The sequence below is a fragment of the Acinonyx jubatus genome, chromosome E1, assembly GCF_027475565.1.
Source record: "Acinonyx jubatus isolate Ajub_Pintada_27869175 chromosome E1, VMU_Ajub_asm_v1.0, whole genome shotgun sequence".
Classification (NCBI taxonomy): Eukaryota; Metazoa; Chordata; class Mammalia; order Carnivora; family Felidae; genus Acinonyx; species Acinonyx jubatus.
The window spans coordinates 41,307,721-41,326,560 of NC_069397.1; the positions used below are offsets into that span (position 1 = coordinate 41,307,721).

An 18,840-nucleotide genomic window follows, 5' to 3' on the forward strand; every position below is an offset into this window, starting at 1 on the left:
TTAGCTAAACTAGGATTGGGATCCCAGGTCTGCCACTTTATTAAATTCTATGACCTTGAGAAAATTACTAAACCTGACCCTGTATCTTTATTTCTTCTGTATTATCACTTACTGATGATCCAACGATCTTTTGAGGTAGGAATCAACATCTTCCTTTTACAGATGAAGAAACTGAAGTCTTAGACTAAACTTGGCCAGGGTCGCACAACCAAAAAGAATTCGGTCTACCTGTTCCCCAAAATGGTTCTATTTGATGCTCTACTGTATTAGATAATACCTTCTAGAGTCGTTAGGTTAAGTGAGATAATGTGTACAAATGAATGGCATGTAGTAGGTCTTTAATAAATGATCCTCCATGATCACCCATCACCCTTGGAACTCAAGATGCTTCCCCATCTCCCTTCTTGCCCTCTCTAGAAAGCCAGGCAAAGGGCAGGAATTACAAAGATGGCCTTGGGGCAGGAGTTTTGCCCCTCCCCCTACTAGTGTCCATTCTGATCTGTGACAGTTTTAACACGTTAAGTGTATTTTCCAGCCCTGTCATGACCAGTTTCCATCCCTAACCCACCTACCTGCCCACATCCCACCCCCACCACCCCCATAGAAATTCTGGAGCCTCATATATGAGTAACAATAGGTTGAACTTTCTCTAGGTGGAGGCAAAGACCAGCCCTGGCACTACTTAACTTGAACACAGTTCGAAAGTGTTTCCTTGCCCTTCAAGAGACATCAACTTCCTGACGTTGGGCATATATTAGTCCAATCATTTAATAGGAATAAATATACTGATGCCTCTTAGTTGTGGTATTTCAGAGAACTTTCAACTCTGACCCCCACAAGTCACATGTAACTGCCGCTCCACTTTTTATATGGCATTGTGATTATAGTTTTCATATATATGACTGCCAGGTACTGTTAGGGAAAGCTTCCTGGAGAAAGTGAAAAAATCTGAGACCTGAAGGACATGCAAGATCTCTAAAAGGAGACAGAGCCTGTGGATTTCAAGGAACATAAAGTAGCTCAGAAATATTATGAAATGGAGTTGTGGGGGTAGGCTGGTAAAGGTTGTCTGGCTAGAACCTGGGCAAACTTTCAAAGACCTAGAAACTGTAGGCTTTCTCCTTGGGACAAATGAAAAACAGCAAGGGAGTGAAGTGACGTTTATATCCAGCTTCCGTTCCCCACACCTTTTCAATTAGTGAAATTAATTTCTCCCCAAGAAGAACCATATTTACATTCTCATTTTCATTCACCCAGCAGAAAACTCTCCAAGAACAAAGTTGCTTGAGGTGGGAAGGAACTGGGGAGCCACTCAACAGTCTCCTCCCACCCCAACTCTGCCTCTAGGCAGGACCTCACCTAGAATAGGTGAGGATTCTATTTCGTGTGTGTTCCCAGAGAGGATTATTCCAGATTTTGCCGTGGGTGTGTGCCCTTCCTCTTCCCATACCAACCCAGCTACTACCTCATGGTTTACCTGCCCAGCGGGGTTTTGGAAGGCAAGGAGGGAGGTAAGGCAAGCTTAGAAGTGGAAGTGAGGCTTGGACTGCTTGCTATGTGTAAGAATTCGCAAGCGTTTAGGTTAGACGCCTCAGAATCAAGAGGCTTATCTGTCAGCTTCCAAATCAATAGCGGACGAATTCGGGCGGGAGATTCTTGGGCTGGGGGAGAAAGGCAAGGGCCGATTAACGGTGTCTGAAAATGTAGAGCCCCGCTTCAGCGCCGACCGGAGATGCCTGGCTCCTCGGAGGAGTCTCCGTAGCGCTCTCTCCAAGAAATCTCAGAGTATCTTTGGAGGGCAGCGATACTGGAGAAAAGAGGTCTGGTCTGGAAGGAATCCTGACCTTGGAGATTACACATCCATCTTCGCAGCAGCAAAGCAAGAACCCTGGGCACGTCGCCCACCCGCAGGTTAGTCCTTCCCTTGACCCGGAACAGCAGCGGGAGCCGACTCTGCGCCCAATGCCCACGTGCCGGCAACAGCAGCCACGTGGGGCTTTGCGGAAACGCCTTCGCAAAGATTTGTCCCCTGCGCTGCCCAGTAGAAAGGAAGACCCGGGTGGAACACTAGAGGAAACGGTACCGGCTAGAGGCCGGGCTCGCGCGAGTCAGGGACTACCGGCGGAGGGGGGCGGGGACGGGGGAGGGGCGGAGCTTGTGCCGGTCGCTGGCAGGGGGCGGGGCCTAGGGCTCCGAAAGGTGGGCTTTTGGACGGCAGCGGGGAGAGCAGCATCCTCGTCTCCGAGGCGTCTCCGAGGCGTCTCCGACGCTCCTCGGCTTCCACCATAGAGCAAACCCCCGCCCGGCCGGTCCCTCGGTCGCCATGGAGTCCACGCTGGGCGCGGGCATCGCAATGGCCGAGGCGCTGCAGAACCAGCTGCCTTGGCTGGAAAACGTGTGGCTCTGGGTCACCTTTCTGGGCGATCCCAAGACCCTCTTTCTGTTCTACTTCCCCGCGGCCTACTACGCCTCCCGCCGCGTGGGCATCGCAGTGCTCTGGATCAGCCTCATCACCGAGTGGCTCAACCTCGTCTTCAAGTGGTGAGACACCGAAGCCCTCGGCGTCCTGGTCCCCCACCCCCAAAGGCCCTGAGTCCTGGGCAAGCCCTGATCTCCCTCAGCAGGTGCCTCAAAGGCTCGGACCTCCCCCACCACCCCGCCCCACTGAACCCATGGCCTTAAGATCTCTTCACCCCTACCCCCGGGTCCCTGACTTTTTCCTTTGAGCATCTTCATGCATTTTGGACTCAGACCTAAGAGTCCCCATCTTCTCATGAGACCAGTGTTTCTCAAACAGGCCTGATGGGAGAAATCACCTAAGGGGTGCAATGCAATATTTAAAACGCAAATACCTCATCCCACCGCAGACATACTGACTTAGAAATTTAAGGGAAGGGGTTGGGAATCTGTATTTTAAGAAGCATCTGTGGTGACTTAAGTAGCAAAAGGTCCTGCTTGTCAGCTCACTCTTTCATTCATCTATTCATTCATTTGACATAGTTGTTAAGAAGCATGCTTTGTGCCAGGCTTTACACTAGCAGCTAAGGGCAGAGGGCTCAAAATTTAAGGTATGTTTCCCCAGACCATGACCAGCAGCATAGGAAGCACTTTGAAAACTTGCAAGAAATGCGAGATCTCAGGCCCCAGGCCAGAGCTTCTGAATCAGAATCTGCATTTTAACAGGGACCTCAGGTGATTGCAGTGCATAGTAAGACTTGAAAAGCACTGCCTTCCAGGGAACACTTTTCTTCCTTCTCTCCTTCATTCACTGGTAGACTTCACACAGACTTAGAAGCCAGGAATCCCAGGCAAGTGGGTGGGGCCCCCAGGCCTTATCTCTTTGTGCCACCAGGTCTCTCTTGGGTGCAGCGGGGAGCTGTGCCTCCCCTCACCTCAACCTCTGCTGCCTGGGGGAGGGAAGGGAGTTCATAGGAGACACTTGAATGGGCTGGAATGACTTTGCTGAAAAACAAAATAGGAATTACCTTCCCTCCCACTCTTCCCTGCAAAGGCTTCATTCCTCCTGAAAATGGAAAAACAGCTGTCTACTCATTTCCTTCTTGCCTAATTGCCCTTTGCTTTGTGCTCTCTCCCCGCTCAGAGTCTGTATAAGCCTCCCCCTCTACTGTTCCCGACAGGACAGACCACTCCCTTGGGTAGACATTCTCAATGCCACCCCCCCCCCCCAACAAGTGACAAAGCTCCTATTCATTTCCTAAGTGTGTTTTGAGCACCTGGCGTGCGAACCTAGTGGTGAGGAGAGGCAGGTGCCTTTTGTCTCCCTCCCCAGCAGCATCTTTCTGCTCTCCTGCCTTTCCTCTTTCTGGCCACAGCAGCCTCGCCTCTTCAGCATGTGGTTTCCCAGGGTCCAGTGAAGTCACCAGCCAGGGGACTTTGAGCTTTTTGTCCTCTTTATTCTTTCTCAGCCTCCTCTGTCCATTTCCCACTCCCGTTCTCAAACAAGAGAGTCTCACCCAAGGAGTTCACGTGTGGGTAATTCAGACTGGAGTTTGGGAACTGGAGGGAGGAAGATTCAGGAGGGTCAGTGGGGAGTCTGGGAGCAACAGAAAGAGTCAAGTCCTGGGCTCTCTAGGAATGGGAAGAGCAGAGCTGGCCCTGCAGTGGGAGGAGTAAGAGCGGGACTAGTGAGCATTTCAGAGCGTGCATGTGCATACTCACACACACACACACACACACACACACACACGATCTCTTTCCTCCTTATCACTTCTTTAAAAATAGCATGTGTTCTTCTGTTCCAAGGTGAAAACTCATGGCAAGGTAATGCACAGACTTGGACTCCCTTTCCCACTCCACCCTGCAGGCCCTCCAGAGTACTCCCGGGGATCCTTCTGCTCCCGCCTGTTCCCCTGGCTGCGTGCGCATATAATGTCATCTTCTGTCTGTTCTCTTCTAGGCTTCTGTTTGGAGACAGGCCCTTTTGGTGGGTCCATGAGTCTGGCTACTACAGCCAGGCCCCAGCCCAGGTCCACCAGTTCCCTGCTTCTTGTGAAACTGGTCCAGGTGGGAAGCCCCAAATCTCCCTGTCCCAGTGTGGTTAGTGTTCAGTGAGTGTTTCAGAGTACTTTTCAGCCAGGGTGGCCTAACCAGAGGCCCAGCCTCTCAGTTACTGACCCAGAGAACTAAGAAACCCCAGGAAGAATGATTTGAATTCCAGAGGAGGGCACCCATGCTAGAGTGCCAGCTGCCCACCTTCTTTAGAGTAGATCTGAGAGACAAAGCAGAAGCCTGAGAGCAGTGGCCTCAGGCAGGGGTGAAGAAGGCTTCAGGGCAGAGAGAGCCATGGACCAATGCAGGGGGTGGGCAGCGGGGTTCAGCTATTGCCAGGGGCTCCTGGGTTCCACTCTCATCCTCTCACCTCAATCTTCTGGATCCTCTGGCAGGCAGCCCTTCTGGACATTGCATGATCACAGGAGCAGCGCTCTGGCCCATAATGACGGCCATCTCTTCCCAGGTGGCCACTCGGGCCCACAGGTACACGTTGGCATTGCCTACCAAGGAGGACAGGGGTGATGGTGCCCTGGACCCAAAACACGCAGCAGCAGGGCAGCCTGGGAGCTGGAGGTCTGGGGACCCTGGGGGCATTTGGTCAAACCATGAAGTGCTTGGGTGCTGAGGGAAGCCAAGCTGTGTGTGGACACCCCCTGAACCATTTGCTTTTCTTCTTTGTAGCCGCTGGGTGAGGGTGATACCTAGTCTGGCTTACTGCACCTTCCTACTGGCGGTCGGCCTGTCCCGGGTCTTCCTCTTAGCACATTTCCCCCACCAGGTGCTGGCTGGCCTAATAACTGGTGAGCAACTGGGGCAACATGGTGGGCCTACGGGGTGCCACTGGCAGTGGGAGGACCTGTATAGGATCCTCCCATCGTATAGCTGACCCCAAGGCCCTTTTATACCTGTCTATTCTGCCGAGCTGCCCTTCAGCTCAGGGGGCTCATATCCCCCAAACTCCCTGAAGCTGCTGTCACCTTACTTCCCTAGGTGCTGCGCTGGGCTGGCTGATGGCCCCCCGGGTACCCATGGAGCGGGAGCTAAGCTTCTATGGATTGACCTCACTGGCCCTCTTGCTGGGTGCCAGCCTCATCTATTGGACCCTTTTTACACTGGGCCTGGATCTTTCTTGGTAAGTCCTGCTTTGAAGTTTGGGCAGGCCAGAGCCCGTTCTGCCTCACCCGTACCCAGCCCGGTGGGTCCCTGGTTTGTTGTAGCCAAAAAGGAACATGTGACCTGTTCACACAGACTCTCCTGGGGTCACAGCACACATGGGGGTAGACTCCAAAGGGGCTGAGAGCCATTGGCCCTCTAGGTTCCAGAGGGGGGAGGTCTCTCCTGCAAAGACCCCTCCTCCCCACAGGTCCATCAGTCTGGCCTCCAAGTGGTGTGAGCGGCCTGAGTGGGTGCACTTGGATAGCCGGCCCTTTGCCTCCCTGAGCCGTGACTCAGGAGCCGCCCTGGGTCTGGGCATTGCCCTGCACTCTCCCTGCTATGCCCAGGTACGGCGAGCATACCTGGGACATGGCCAGAAGATAGTCTGTCTTGTGCTGGCCGTGGGGCTGCTGGGCCCCCTGGACTGGCTGGGCTACCCACCTCAGATCAGCCTTTTCTATATCTTCAATTTCCTCAAGTATACCCTCTGGCCATGCCTCGTCCTGGCCCTTGTGCCCTGGGTGGTGCACACGTTCAGTGCCCAGGAAATACCACCCATCCGCTCTTCCTGACTTCAAGTGCCTCCTATTGCCACTTGCCCCGCCCCCCCCCCCAAAGCCAACACTCCGTGATCTGTGACCTCCCTCCCCACTCCAGGAGGCAGCCCCATCCCCTTCCACCTCCCACAGGCCCTGGTCATCCTCAGTCTCCCACTTCTCCAGCATCTGGTCTTCACCCCAAAGGGCCTTCTTTCTCCCAAAAATGCTGGTCCTTTTGCCTTCCCCTGAGTTTCCGGAGAGCTAAGGCAACATCAAGACCAGTGGGGTCCTGTAACACTGTGAGGGGTTCACAGAGGCCCCAATAAAAGCCCTTGAATACATCTGGATTTCTTTTTTGCCTATGCGCACATTTCTGTTGAACTTGCCTGTGTGTGTGCAAGTGAGACCCTTGCCAGGCCACCTGTTGTACACTCCCCCTCCCCCCACAACGCTTGTTTCCAGAGACCCTCAGCCTGGGCCCAGCATCATTGGCTAGGCCACAAGAGAGGTCCCATGAGATGCTATGGCTACATTCAGTGACACCTTGTCTTTAATCTACAGGACAGAGACTCCACTCCCTCCCACCCCAGCCTCCTGTTTCCTAAATTGGCCAGTCCAGGGGCTGGAGAAAAGAAGAGCCGTTTTTTTTGGCCAGGGTGGGGAATGGGAACCTCTACTCCATTTGGAAGCCCAGAGAAGAGAGACATCAGCCCCAGAAGGCACTGCCAGAAACAAGTTTATTTACATAAGGACACACAGTTTAACAGATTACAAAATACTTAACTGAAATCCATATCCAGGGAGACAAAGCAAGGAGTGGGTTTACATGAGAACCAGACCAGCCATGGGAGAGAGAGAAGGGCCTGGAGCTGGGGCTCGACATGGAGAGGCCTGGTACACTGGGCCTAGCCCCATCCACATCCCCCAGGAGGATCTAGAATACACTAACAACACACAGGACACAAGCACGCAACGAACCAGTGGTGGTGGGGCTCCTGCCCCTCCCCTGGCTCCCTCAACCCTACTCAGGCCCCCGTTAGGATAATATGTAAACAGACGGGGCGGGGGGGGGCCCTCGGGATGGGGCAGAAAAGAAGCGTATGTGGTGTTGACAGGAGGACCGAGGAAGACGCAGCCCCCTAGGAGCCACTTCCCATCTTTGGTTTCCTACAGGCTAGACGGCATTTCCTAGGCCTTGCGGGCCCCCAGCCCCTCCTGGTCTTAGCTCCCTTGGGCTAGTGGCCAGGAGAGGCAGCCCAGGAGGAAGGGAAGCTATGGGTGAGGGCAGACTCCTGGGTTCTGGCCCTGCCCCCTTCTAGAAACCCCACTCTCACCATCCCCAGGCTTCAACGTAAAAGGCCCCAGAAGGGAGGTGGGCCAGTGACCACTGGATAGCTGGGGAAATCTGGTCCTGAACAGCAAGGGGGCTCTCACCAGCCTGGAGGCTCCACCACCCCCGGCCCTTGCAGGGACCACCTCCCCGTCCCCAGGCTGTGCCAGCAGAGGGGCAGGGAAGCCCACAGAGTAAGGCTGAGAGCAAGCCTGGTTCTAAGACTCCTCCTGGTCCCTCCGAACCCAGGAGTCCAGCCCCATCCCTCCCCACACACTTTGACCCTCTCCAACCCCTGGGCAGGGCAAAGAGGTCCTGAGGAGTATGAGGCCAGACAGCCCTGCCCACAGACCACAGGCCCACATCCTAGAGCACAAGTCTTCCCCCGGTGCTGAGGCCAGGAGAAAGGAGGAGGAGAAGGGGTCTATGCAGAGATGGTGAGGACAACAAAGACGGAAAAGGGTGGGGAATCGCAGGGTGGGAGCCCACCTCCCCTCCACTCTGTATCTTAGACTATAGAGCAACCTTCCGGATCTTCCCCTGAGGTTGGAGAGGGGAGGAGGGTGAAATTAAGGCATTTCCCCCAGTTAGCTGAAGCCAAGGCACCAAACTTACTGTTCCCTCCTCACTTAGCGAGACTCCAAAACTAGAAGGTACTATCTGGGCCCCACACCCACTTTAAGCCGGCCCAGTCTCCAAGGTGGAAAAGGACAGAATGCAGAGAAGCGGGTACGGGACACAGCATGGAGGTGAGGCTGGAAAGGGTACCCCCGTACCTTTCAGGGGGAGCAAACTTCTAGAGTGGAGACGTGGGTCTTGCTGGGGGGAGTTGAGCAGGAGGCCTGAGGCGGCTTAGAGGAGCGGGGGGGGGGGGGGGGGGGGTGAGGCTGAGAGACCCACACAGCACACGTTGTTGAATGTGTGACTTTTTGTTTTTAATAGAAAAAATAAACAAAATCACAATGATGAAGCCCAGAGGGACGGGGGCCAGGGTGTCACAGGGCAGGCTCCTGTTCCATGGGCTCCTCTGCCGGCCTGTGGGAACAAGCACAGGGAGGGGCATTGAGGTGGGGGCACCGGCTTGGGTGAGGGCAGAGGTCAGGAGGAACCTTACCTGGGGCTGTGCTCCCGGGCTGCAGCAGCCTGGGCCTGCTCGGCCCCCACCGACAGCAAGGCCATGGCGCTCACAGTCTCAGCCTCCTCCGTCTCCCCTGCCTGGGCCTCCCGCAGGGAACGGCCTAGACCAGCAGCGAACCTCTGTACGCAGCTCCAGTGTTTGCCTGTGGACGAGGGGTAGACGGGGATCAGGGAGGACAGAAAGCATACTACATCCCCAGCCCTGGCAGGCCCACAAGCTTCTGCCCCTTTGGCAAGCCGAGGTCTGAGCCTCTCTGCCTTGTCCCCACGCACTCTGGATCTCGATGACTTTCTCTAGCGTGGCCACTGCGTTGATGTTGGGCTTTTGTTGCAAGACTGCCTCGTCCAAGGGCTGCAGCTGGCAGGGGAAAGAAGAGAAGGCGTACGGCTTATGGTGGCGGTGCCTGGCCCTCTGAGCACCCCATTCAGCCCCAACCATCTCCCGTGACAAGGGTAAACAGCAGAAAGGAACCCTGAGGAACCCAGGAGGAACCCTGAGTCAGAAAGCCCTCCCTAGCCACCGGGTGTCTTTGGAACCCAGGAAAACCTTCCCAAGGGCGCTCAGTGCTGCTTAATCAGGAAAGGGGCCCTCCCTTACTGGCCTCTCCCTGGGCCCTCACCCCCTGGCTTACTAGTCCACTTCCCCCAGTGCCTCCCTGCATCCCTTACCTCCACGCTGAGCAGGGCTGAGACACAGGCCTCAGAGGCATCACAGATGGCGGTCAAGTCGTGGCCTCCCTCCAGGGCCAGCACCACCCGGCCCCCTGCCAGCGTCATCAGCTGCCTGGTTAAGTGGCCAAAACCTTTAGGGATGGGCGAAGTGAGGAAACCAAAATGGTTTGGAAAAAAAAAATTCAAGAGAAGATAAGAAAGGAGAGAAAAAGCAACGTGAGAGGCGGAACAAACAGTACAAAATAAAATAGTAGATTTAAACCCAGATATATATCCACGATAAAATTCAATGTCAACGGACCAAATGCTCCGTTAAAGGCAAAAGAGAACAGGGGAGCCTGACTGGCTCAGTCGGTGGAGCATGCAGCTCTTGGATCTCAGGGTCGTGAGTCTGAGACCCACACTGGGTGTAGAGATTGCTTAAATAAATATACTTTTTAAAAATCTTAATAAATAAAGACAAAACAGAACGAGTGGGCTAAAAGAAATTCCATTTATGTCATAAGGAGCATCACCGAAACATAGGGATCAACAAGTCCCACCCCTGTGACTCTGGGAGGAGATCTACCCTCTGTTACCCCACACCCACATGCCTGCCCTCCGCCCCAAGGCCAAGGCTGGCAGAGGGAGTGGGAAGCCCCTGCCAAGATGATTCCACGTCTTGGACCTGCCCCTCCGCTTTCCTCCTCCCAACCTCCGCAACGCCAGTCTATTCCTGCTCCACGCCCTCCCTCAATCCCCCAGCAGCTCACATCTGGCGGTGACAGAGTAGCCACCCAGTGGAGACAGGTGTCCCTCAACAGCATCAAACCCGGCAGAGACCAGGACCACGTCAGGTGAGAACTCGTGGGCAATGGGCATCACCACTGTCCTGCAAAGGGAGGGCCCAAGCTGACCCTGGCAGGTGGCTAGGCCAGGCCTCCCCTCACTCTGTGTTCCCCCCCCGCGAGACAAGACCCCTCACCCACACCAACCTGAGTGCCTTCTGCCCCTCCCATGGCAGGGCCCAGGGGGCTCCCACCCTGCCCTTGGCCCTTCTCAGTGCCCACCTGAAGGCCGTTAGGTACTCCACATCTCCGATGGGGGGATCCACACCTCCCGTCCATGCCACGTTCACATTGTACCCCACACCTGGCCCTCCGCCAACCTGGCAGCGTGGTGGGGAGGGGTTATTCTCACTGCCTGGGGATCCCAGACATCGGCCCCACCCTCAGCCCTGATTCCAGCCCTTACTCCACTCACTGCTGCTCTTGGTGGAGGGACAGTTGGCCTGCGTGGTCCTCCCGCTAGAAGCCCGGACTCCCTGGATATCAGCACCACCACAGGCCTCCCTGGCTCCCTGCTAGGTCCCATTCTGCTACCTCCCCAAGGGGCCCTATATTTGATTGAACCCAGGAACTGTACCTCTTCAGGAGCCCCAGAGCCTGGAAAGAAGTTCCCGTTGTCATAGCGATGCAGGGAGATGTAGAGCACAGACGGGTCATTGTAAAAGGCTTGCTGGGTGCCATTGCCGTGGTGAATGTCCTAGATGGCAGAGTCGTGGGAGTGTCAGAAAAAAGGCCCAGTCTCAGGCCCAATGGTCAAAATTCCACTTGCTCCCCACCTCCACCCTATGGTGAACTCTGGGGGTGCAAGGCAGCGTGTTCTGTCCGCAACAGTATCGCCCCACACTTCTCTACCCAGGGTCTGTGGGCCAGAACATGGCACGGTACAGAAGAGATACAAAGCCGTGGGACGAATACGGCGGGTCGCCCTGCACCATTGTCCTCAACAGCGTGGAGGGAAACCTTAAGGCTAGTAAGGAACCGAAAGCAGATACACTCCGAAGGACCCAACTTACGTTGAGTTTTTAAGCCAAAGTTGGGCTTCAAAGAGTCCTCATCTTTGATGAGCACTGCTCCTGGCTACTTCCCAGTTATGGGGAGTGGCGGGTGCCTTTCCCTCTGCCGTGAGAGGCGGGGTTTGAGAAGTGGCGCCCAGGAGCAAGAGCAGAAGTGCTGGGGCCAAAAGGTCTCATCCGAAGCACAGTGCCAACATCCCAAACTCTGTGACTTTGGTCGGCTATTTCACCCAACAGCTCAGTGTCTCTCCATTTATAGAAATGCACATCCTAACTCCTACCACTCGATACGAACCACGAGCAGTACCGTGTGTCCTGGCACACGGCCAACCCCAGTCAAGAGTACCTCTAGCAACGGTGGCAACAGTCTACACTGTTCACAGTAGAAAATTGGTTGCTTGAGGCTACAAGGTCGGGGCCAAGGTGGACTGGGGCTCAGGCCACTTTTGAGTCTCTCTTAGCAAGGAGGGAGGCCCATGGGAATGGGAGGGCTGGGCGGATGCTCCAGCAGGAAGATACAAGGTAAGTCATCAGGCCCAGCAGCAGTGTGGGCACCTAAGGAATAGGTGGCAGTGTTGGGGGGGGGGGGTGCCTTCCTGAAGGCTGACCCTGGTCCCACCAGCCCCCTGCCTACCCAGTCCACGATGAGAACCTTGCCCACGTTCAGCTTCTGCTGTAGGAGTTTGGCTGTGATGGCTACAGAGTTGAAGAAGCAGAATCCCCTGGTGGGTGGGGGGAGAAAAGGATGGGGGAGGTCAGCTTTAGCAGATTGTTTGCTGCATGAGCAAAAGATACACATCAGCTCAGCTGAGAGAGAGACGGGAAGGGAGGAGGGCAGCGGGTCTAGGGCAGGGCGGGTGTGGCACTCACATGGCTGTGGATTCCTCTGCGTGGTGTCCTGGGGGCCGGATGATGGCAAATCCATTCTGAAGAGGTGCAGACAGGAGGACAGGGACGACAGATAGGCAAGGTGGCCACAGAAGGGGTGGACGCAGAGGAGAGAAACACAAACCAGGCAGGGAAGAGAACATAGGTCAAAAACATGTATCCCACACACTAAGAACACAGCCGCAGGCCACGTGGGCAAGTAGACACCACCTCTGATCTCAAGAGACCCACGAGAGCATCAGATATTAGTGCCTCTGGCAAAGGCCAGTCCCTCTTTACCACTCACCCCCCCGGCTGGCCCGGGAGCCATCACTTCCCCCCCACTCTGGCACCTGAGAGTTAAGGTTGCCTGCTTGCTCAGGGGAAAGCCAAGGCTGCCCCCGTCCTCTACCTGAGGATGCAGGACCAGGCTACGTGATGCCGAGGCCCCAGGCACACACTCACCTTGAGCTCTCCTGCTGCCACCTTGAAAGCCAGCTCTACCAGGCAGCCCACTGCCATGCGCACAGCACTGGAGGAGTGCATCTCGTTCCACACAGTGTCACTGTCCACCTGCGGGGGCAGGAGAGCAGGCTTCAGCGTGCCCCCTGCAGGGGGAGGGCAAGAATGGGGGTGGGCACCTGGACAGTGGGCCAGCGGCCACGGTGGGCGGGAAAGGGGGGTGGGGGGCAAGAGCTGGGAGTGCCGCCCATCCATCCCTACTGGCAGGTGCCCTACTCACCCCAATGCCCCCACAAGGCAGCATGGCATACATCTTCTGGCTGATGGGGCCTGCAAGGAAGAGGGACAAAGCTACTCTGGAAGTTGCCTCAAGTGCCAAGGCTACAGGCTGGGGCCTCCAGAGGGCAGTGAGCTCCAGCACCAAAAAAAGAAGGCCAGACCCAAGCACAGGACAGGCCTCTGCACCCCACGCCAGTTGGGAGAGGTCTGTCCCCTGTCCTCAGGTGGGAACACCTTACCTCTGGGGCAGACGGCAGGGAAAAAGGGGCATGGATCGATTAGGGAGACGAGCAAAGCCCTCCCCCATCACTAAGCCTGACCTGCCACCCTCCACCCTCCTGCAATGCACCCCACCCACACGGTGGTCTATGTGAATGGCGCCCCCTGGAGGTGTGCAATGTGGCGGCTGTGCCACCTCGGCCAAGGGTATGATCTGTGCCCACTGGGACCCACTTGTCTATGCTGACAGCTCCCTATCCCCCAGGGCAGTGCACACAGCCTGCCCCATGCCTGCTGGCTCACCAAGCAGCTTCTTGCTGTCAAGCTTCTGTCGGTTGAGGGGGCTGGTCCCATAGAGCAGGGTGTGGTATTCGGAGTGCACCGTCTGGATCTCGTCCAGTGTGGCTTTGCGACCCCGGATCCGCTGTATGGGGAGCGCAGAAGAGGCCAGTAAGGGGATGCACTGAAGGCCCAGTTCTCCCTGATGCCCAGACCCTTTCTCTGTCCTACCGCCCGGGACACACGAAGCTGCTTTCTGGCCTTAAGAGATCCAAAGGATTTTGAGAGAGTACAGTAAGACCTTGCTCTGGGAACATACTTTGTTCCGGAAACATGCTTATAATCCAAAGCACTTGTATACCAAAGCGAATTTCAAGAACCATCGGCTCAGTGGTGATCATGTGACATTCGGCGTCCCGTACCACTCGTATTGCAAGACATCGCTTGTTTATCAAGTTCAAATTGATTAGAGGCGTCTTGTGGAACACTCGCAGAACAAGTTCCTCACAATCCCAGGTTTTACTGTATGCCCTGGCCCCCCACATACCCCAGTCCGGGACCACCCCCGCTCGGCAAAATGCGCTATGAGGGATGGAACCGGGAGGTGGCTGAAGGGACTGACCCTGAGGTCAGGGGTTGAAAGAAAAATGAGGAAGACACAGAGAGAGGCCTCATGGACACAGAGACACAAAGGCCTTGGCTGGGTTTGGGGGGGGCAGGGAGCTGGAAGAAGGAGAGGCTCCCTCACCTCACACTTGCTAAGCAGGCCTGTCTCCTGCAGCCGAGACCAGATGCTCTGGATCCGGCCGGCATGCTCAGGGTGCACGTGTGTGTTCCCACACATGCACTGATGCTTCAGCATGAACGTGTCGTAGACCACACCTGGACCGGAGACATACCCATCAGCCAGCACCGCTCTGGGCCACGGCAGCCTAGCCACTGCCATCCCCGGCAGAGCTCACCAAGCTCTCCCCAGTCAGCCCTGGCCCCAGTACCTCCCCATGGCCACCCCGGCCCCACCCCAGCCGCCTTCCCACACACCGGCCCCTCTCCTCTCCTCCCGAGGTTCCTTTCTCCCATTACCGCCCATCAAAAGCCCCCCCACCGCTCCTCAAGCCTCAACCAGCCTGCCCCTGAATGTTTATGTATTTATTTGGAGAGAAGAGAGACAGAGGGAGAGAATCCCAAGCAGGCTCTGTGCGGTCAGCGCACAGTCTGATGCGGGGCTGGATCTCAGGTGAGATCATAGACCTGAGCTGAAATCAAGAGTCAGACGCTTAACTGACTGAGCCACCCAGGCGCCCCCCGGCCACTGGTTTTGATTTCTGCACATCATGCTCTCAACACTCTACTCCCTTCAGGGCACATCCACCTTTCCCCCTTCTGTCACAGCCCGTGTGCCGTTCCCCCAGCCCCCCACACCCCACTGGTGAGGCAGGACCATCCCCAGGCAACTGTGCCCCCTCAGAGCCCAGCATAGGGCAGCTTCGTGTGGGAAAGCTTTCTGGAATGGACTGAGGCCTCACTTTTGACCCCACAGGGAGGAGGACAGGAAGCTAGAAGGGCAGGGACCAACTGAGACAGTGAGCTCTCTTCACCCAGGGCCCCAAGGGCTTATGCGGCCATGGTGCGAAAAACAGGTGGTCCCTCAGCGGGTCGCACGAGGCTAGACATGATGCACAGGCACCCTGGCACACGGTGGAAGGACAGCTGGCAGGGGTGGGGCTCACCTGTGGTGAAGAGGTGCTTGGTGGGCTGGTCTGGGGGGCTCTTCATGCCCCCAGGGGCAGCAGGTGAGGACTGGGTACGGCCCAGGGCCTGGTGGGGCACAGTGGCCAGGCTGAGGGGTGCCTGATACACCTGAAGGGGCTGCAGCTGCTGGGCATCTGAGAACACCTGGGCAGGAGGAGAGTGGGAGGGAGCGTGAGACGCAAGTGAGGGCAAATGTCCCGGGCCCCCCAAAGGGGCCCCTGTTCCAGTCCTTCTCTTCCAAACCTCCCCCTTCCCCCATCTCCTCCCACCAGGGACAGGAGGCACTCCAGCCTTCACCATCTCCACCTCCCAGGAGATAGGGGGGTGGGGGGAAGGGATGAGTCACGCCAGAGTAGCATTGAGGTAAGAGGCTGGGAGGGACGGGGGCGTGGGAGGGGGCAGGATGAGTCAGGCCCGGAGGGCTCGGCTGTGTCCGCAATGAATGGAGCGCGTTCTAGGTGCAGGGGGACTGTAGTAACAGCGGGGGTGTGTGTGTACACACGCGCATGCTCGCAGAGACCAATGCGCAACCGGCCCTACGCAAGCAGAAACGCAGATACACAGGCCATGTGCGCGCGCGCGCGCGCGCACGCACACACACACACACACACACACACACACACACACAAGCAGCCTGTGGCAAGGGCAGCACAGACACAGGGAGGGGCTGGCAGACTGGGGCACAGATGGCTCTGAGACCAACACAAGCAGCGCCCCCTTCCATAGCCCCTTGTCTCTTTCCCATTCTGCTTTGGCTCTCTTCAGAAAGCCTGGGAAGCGCAGACCAGGGAGAGGGAAAGGCAAAGATGGGAAGGGGCTGCAGGGGACAGAGGGGTGGCGATCAAGGGCCGGGGTGGAGGGAGCACCTTCTTGTAACCAGCACTGGACTCCTCCGAGTCGGGCCCCTCCTCGGTGCCGCTCTCGCCCTCCTCGTCCTTGACCTGGATGCAGTCCTCCTCCTCCTCTTCCTCCTCCTCCTCCTCCTCCTCTTCCTCCTCCTCCAGGTCTTCCTGCGTACTCTCACTCTCCGTGGAGCCTTCCCGGGGGATGGTCAGGGCCCCCTCCCCAAGCAAGGCCTCCTGCTGCTCAGTCAGCTCCTCCTCTGTCTCCTCGGGGTGGGTGGTGGGCTGCCGTGGCAGCTCCCCAGTCTTGGTGAGGATCTGGGAGCAGAGCAAAGGGACACGCCAGCTGGGAGGGGGAGCAACCAGGCGGCCCGTGGCCCAGGAGGGTCCGTCCTCCCCTTGCCTCTCCCTGGTAGCCGCCCTGCCCGTACAGAGCTTCCGCGTGAGGCCAGGTGGCAACTCGGAGCAGATACGGCGTGGGGAGTGGCCCCGGGCGTCAGCCCCGGCTCCCTGCCTGCCAGCCCGGTGCCGTCCGGTGTCCTGCCCCCAGCACAGCCCTGGCCATTCGCCTCCCCCAGCTCACCTTGCCCAGCTGCAGCTGCTGTTGCTTCTGTTTCTCCAGGAACTGCTGGTGCTGCTGCTGCATGACCAGCTGCTGCAGGGCCTGGGGGCTCTGGGGTAGCGGGGAGGACTGAGTGCGGCTCAAGGGCCGGTGCCGCGGGAGCTTGCCCACTGTCCGCATGCTGGTGGCCACACGTTCACCTGTCACCAGCGGGGACTGCCCATGGAGTGGCACTGTGCAGTGGGGAAAGGCGAGTAACCATCACTGTCGGGGCTCCAGGCTGCCCCCCCCACCCCGAGGCTCTCCCCCTCCTGGAACACCACCACCGACATGATCAGGAGAAACCTTGGAGGGTCCTGGGGCACCCTGCCCCCAAACCTGAGCCCCCTTCTTCCTCCTCCCCACAATGCAACAGTTTTGTAGCTCAGAGCCACTGCCTCCTGCAAGCCATCCTGGATTCACCACTCTCTCTCTTTGATTCCCTTAGGACTACACATACGGTCTTAGGCCCTCAGTATGGCTGAACAAGGACTAGCTTTCCCCAACGGCAACGAGACCCCCTCTGATCATAGACAAGGATCCCATCAGGTGGGGAAGTCTGGGGGCCAGGATCACTTGTCTTTTAAGCAGAACCTCTTCTGATGCCACCAGCTGCTTATGGTCTGACTGCCCAAAGCCGTGCCATCCAATCCCACAGTTGCAGCCACATGCGACTCCTGAGCACTTAAAATGTGGCCTGAGTTGAGATGGGCTCTAAACATGAAATACACAACTGGATTTCCAAGACAGTATGAAGCACAAAGTAAATGGTCTCATAGGTAACCCTTTATATTGATTATATGTTGAAATGGTAATATTCCAGACCTAGCGAATTAAACATATATCAAAGTTGGGGCACCCAGCTGGTTCAGTCGGAGGAGCGTGAGACTCTTGATCTCAGGGTTGTGAGTTCAAGCCCTTCGCTGGATGTGCAGAATAACTAAATAAATAAAATTTTTAAGATATGTATGTGTACGTATATATATTAAAGTTAATTTCACCTGTTTCCTTTCACAATTTTTTTAAAGCTTTTATTTTTGGGGTGCCTCAGTCGGTTGAGGGTCTAACTCTTGATTTCAGCTCAGGTCATGATCCCAGGGTCATGGGATCAAGCCCCATGTCAGGCTCTACACTAAGCATGAAGCCTGCTTAAAGGTTCTCTCTGATTCTCTCTCTCTCTCTCTCTCTCTCTCTCTCTCCCTCTCCCTCCCTCTGCCCCACTTGTGTGCTCTCTAAAATAAAAAAAAAAAATGAAAAATAAAAATGAAAAGATTCTGGGGCACCTGGATGGCTCAGTTGGTTAAGTGTCCAACTCCTGATTTTGGCTCAGGTCACGATTTCACGGTTCGGGAGATCAAGCCCTTCACTGGGCTCTGCACTGACAACATGGAGCCTGCTTGGGATTCTCTCTCCCCCTCTCTCTCCTTCTCCCTCCCTTGCTCACGAGCTCACGTGCACACCTGTGCATGTGTGTGTGCTCTCTCTCTCTCAAAATAAACTTTAAAACAATGAAATGAAATGAAATGAAATTCAAATTAAAAAAAGATTTTAAGTAAGCTCTACACCCAACACGGGACTCAAACTTACAATCCCGAGATCAAGAGTCACATGCTCTGCTGATCGAGCCAGCCAGGCGCCCCTCTTTTCATATATATTTTTAACGCGGTTCTAGAAAACTTTAAGTTGCACATGTGGCTTGTGTTGTATTTCTACTGGACAGCACTGCTCTGGAACCTGAGCACATCGCAGCAATCGATGTCGTCGAGAACAGCACCCGGCGGGCTGGAGGTGCTCGATAATGTCCGAGCAACGCGATACAGAAGAAATCAACGATGCCATGGAGGGGAGCTGTGGTAGAGCTGAAGAGTGTCCCCGGCTACTCCCTGGTGGTTGCCTCGCACCCTTGGAGGAGGAGCCTGACACCCACTCCCTCGCACAGCTGCCGCCCCCACTCACCAGCGATGAGGGTGCTTTGCTGCCGAGCCTGCTCCAGCAGCAGCACGTGCTGCAGCAGGGAGGCATGCCCGTGGGGGCTGGTGTCACCCTCCAGCGCCACACCCAGCAGGCAGCCGGGGATGGAGGATGTGCTCATGAACTTGCCCGTCAGCGTGCCACCCTGCCGCAGGGACTGGAGGGCCTGCCTCTCGGCCTCCTGCTGCGTTGACAGCTTCGGGGAGGCCTGGGGGAGGGAAAGAGAGACGGAAATGAAGGAGAGGCACATACCATCCCCAGTCCCGCCAACTTTGGATCGGCATCCCTCACCCACCCACCTCCCACCCCCCAACTCTGAGGAAGGCCATCTGATCTCCTTCGGGGCCTTGTGAGGACAAAAACCCCAGCTGGGGGCACCCAGG

The 18,840-nt window shown here is 56.4% G+C and overlaps 2 protein-coding genes across 6 annotated transcripts in view; one reads left to right on the forward strand and one right to left on the reverse strand.

Moving 5' to 3' along the window:
* The first annotated feature begins 2,132 nt into the window (after positions 1–2,132).
* Positions 2,133–6,547, forward strand: G6PC3 (glucose-6-phosphatase catalytic subunit 3). 2 transcript variants are annotated; one of them, XM_027049014.2, is made up of 6 exons: positions 2,141–2,541; positions 4,418–4,524; positions 4,905–4,995; positions 5,194–5,312; positions 5,503–5,644; positions 5,876–6,547. In XM_027049014.2, the coding sequence occupies exons 1-6, from the start codon at positions 2,324–2,326 to the stop codon at positions 6,237–6,239; spliced, it is 1,041 nt and encodes a 346-aa protein (XP_026904815.1). In that variant the 5' UTR covers positions 2,141–2,323; the 3' UTR covers positions 6,240–6,547. The 2 variants fall into 2 exon arrangements, with proteins under 2 accessions (XP_026904816.1, XP_026904815.1); XM_027049015.2 differs by lacking the exon at positions 5,194–5,312 and having other exon boundaries at positions 2,133–2,541; positions 5,876–6,014.
* The window catches only part of HDAC5 (histone deacetylase 5), a 39,328-nt gene continuing 26,362 nt past the window's right edge, over positions 5,875–18,840 (reverse strand). For all 4 annotated transcript variants that reach the window (XM_027049012.2, XM_027049010.2, XM_027049008.2 and 1 more), the window contains 17 exons: positions 18,443–18,665; positions 16,469–16,680; positions 15,910–16,203; positions 15,022–15,187; positions 14,040–14,173; positions 13,316–13,436; positions 12,795–12,844; positions 12,518–12,625; positions 12,056–12,111; positions 11,820–11,907; positions 10,750–10,869; positions 10,395–10,492; positions 10,098–10,216; positions 9,343–9,476; positions 8,947–9,031; positions 8,651–8,816; positions 5,875–8,571 (listed from right to left, as the gene is read on the reverse strand). In XM_027049012.2, coding sequence (XP_026904813.2) covers positions 8,532–8,571; positions 8,651–8,816; positions 8,947–9,031; positions 9,343–9,476; positions 10,098–10,216; positions 10,395–10,492; positions 10,750–10,869; positions 11,820–11,907; positions 12,056–12,111; positions 12,518–12,625; positions 12,795–12,844; positions 13,316–13,436; positions 14,040–14,173; positions 15,022–15,187; positions 15,910–16,203; positions 16,469–16,680; positions 18,443–18,665 — 2,214 coding nt within the window. In that variant the 3' untranslated portion in view covers positions 5,875–8,531. The remainder of the gene's footprint in view (positions 8,572–8,650; positions 8,817–8,946; positions 9,032–9,342; positions 9,477–10,097; positions 10,217–10,394; positions 10,493–10,749; positions 10,870–11,819; positions 11,908–12,055; positions 12,112–12,517; positions 12,626–12,794; positions 12,845–13,315; positions 13,437–14,039; positions 14,174–15,021; positions 15,188–15,909; positions 16,204–16,468; positions 16,681–18,442; positions 18,666–18,840) is intronic.